The 2,129-nt window shown below is 32.4% G+C and overlaps 1 protein-coding gene across 1 annotated transcript in view; it reads right to left on the bottom strand.

Annotated features, from left to right (window-relative positions):
* LOC106470513 (solute carrier family 2, facilitated glucose transporter member 10-like) overlaps positions 1 to 2,129 on the bottom strand; it is a 17,114-nt gene that overhangs the window by 13,791 nt on the left and 1,194 nt on the right. Inside the window, exon 2 of the mRNA XM_013931072.2 lies at positions 362 to 552. Coding sequence (XP_013786526.2) covers positions 362 to 552 — 191 coding nt within the window. The remainder of the gene's footprint in view (positions 1 to 361; positions 553 to 2,129) is intronic.

Below are 2,129 nucleotides of genomic sequence, written 5' to 3' on the forward strand. Positions count from 1 at the left end.
CAAGAAAGCACAATTGAACTATATTATGTGTGCTACTTGTCCATGATACAAACACATCCATATGCCAAGAAAGCACAATTGAACTATATTATGTGTGCTACTTGTCCATGATACAAACACATCCATATGCCAAGAAAGCACAATTGAACTATATTATCTGTGCTACTTGTCCTTGATACAAACACATCCATATGCCAAGAAAGCACAATTGAACTATATTATCTGTGCTACACAAATTTTTGTAGACATTTCTGTAATTTTAGAAAAAGTTATGGCAAAATACTTTTTTACTGTATTTTAAAACATGTTTGTTCAGAACCTTTGACTACAGATATACAAAAAGTTGTAAAGGTTCACTTACCGGAGTAGATAATTCGGATACATAAGTACACTCTGCTGTAATAGACAACGAAACACCAAATCCTAAGATGAAGCGTCCAACCAACACCAACAAAATTGTCGGGCTAAAGCAAAGCAGCATGGAGCCCGCAATAAACAGGAACCCAGCAAAAAATATTGACGTCCTACGCCCATAGTGATCCACAATGATCCCTGAAACACGATTTTTAGTGAAAACTTTCCACGGCATTGGTTATGAAAATCTTGTTGTATCGAGGATATATAAAAAAAACACTAAAACACAAGAACAAAGTAAAACAAATTGGTGAAAAACAACGCAAACCTCTAAGTTAAAAAGGAACATGATAATATACAAAATGAAACAAATAAAGATCATGCAGAGATTAGGTCCAAGAGAATTGCTTCTTAATGGAAAATATGAATATGATAGTTTCTTAGTGAAATAGGTAAAATAAAAGTTTGGAAGTAGGTTGTCATAGCTTTATGTAGCCTGAAGGAAGCTTAAAAGTTACAGGAAAATCAGACTAGCTTGTGATGTCTACATTGAGACTTTGACATACTAGAGTGATAGCAGATTGGTTTTAATGAGCGTAAAATTTTGTGAAAATAAACAGTAACTAACCGACGTAACTCAATGAAACAAATCAACATGTTAAGTAGCCTTTTATTAAACACACACGAATATATTAATTTATCTTGCCTCAGAAAGTCAAACATATAATATCATCATCATCAAGCATGTTACCTGCATTTTCAGTGATCACCCAGAGAATCATACAATCAAGGAAACTCAAGCAATGAGCACTATATAAGTAAACCACAATCTTACTTTGATATTCAGACTGGCATACAATAAGCAAAGTTGTCCACTTACGTTTAAGTTTTGACAAGTCATATTAATTAAGGAAAAAAATTTTACAAAATGAAATTTTGACAAGTCATTAATTAAGGTAAAAAAATTAACAAAATGAAGATTAATAATAATAATAAAATAAAATACTGCAATATTCTAGTTAGTGAGAAAATGGAGCAAGTCAACAAAAAGACTTAAAATTAGAAACACTAATTTTGACACATTAGTGTATTCTCTTCAGTTTCACATTGTCTTCTATACAACCTGAGAACGAAGAGGATGCACAGATGTGACGAACCTAGTTTCCCTAATTTCAAGCTTTCCGATAGTTTTTTTTATATTTACTGAAACAAAAATTATTTTAATTCTTTTCCCCTCCAATTTTAAGTCCGTCATCCTTGATTAGATGTTTCAAATGGACGTAATTTAGTGTGCTAAATAACAACAAGGCTATATGAAGTGTACGTAATGTAAAAGAAAAGATCGTGGTTAATTACTGTTTTTTATTCAACACGTATAACAGCAAAAATTCATACACTTCCCCGTATAAAAACATTATTTCACCTTCAACTCATCTAGGACAGCAGGTGAAGTTCTTTGTTGGTGGAAATCGGCACAAATCTTATTAGAAAACTTTATTAACTCCCCCCCCCCCTTCTGGATGCATAAATAGCCAGTCACACACAGTTTAAAACTAATGAAAAAACTTATGACTAGATAAATGGCCACACACTTATTCAAATAAATTAAGAGGGAGATAATATGGTTCAATTGTGCTTTCTTGGCATATGGAGTCTACAGTTGCATTATACCTGCATTACAGAAATGTCTACAAAAATTTGTGTCTACAGTTACATTATACCTGCATTACAGAAATGTCTACAAAAATTTGTGTCTACAGTTGCATTATACCTGC

The sequence above is a fragment of the Limulus polyphemus genome, unplaced genomic scaffold, assembly GCF_000517525.1.
Source record: "Limulus polyphemus unplaced genomic scaffold, Limulus_polyphemus-2.1.2 Scaffold4057, whole genome shotgun sequence".
Taxonomy (NCBI): Eukaryota; Metazoa; Arthropoda; class Merostomata; order Xiphosura; family Limulidae; genus Limulus; species Limulus polyphemus.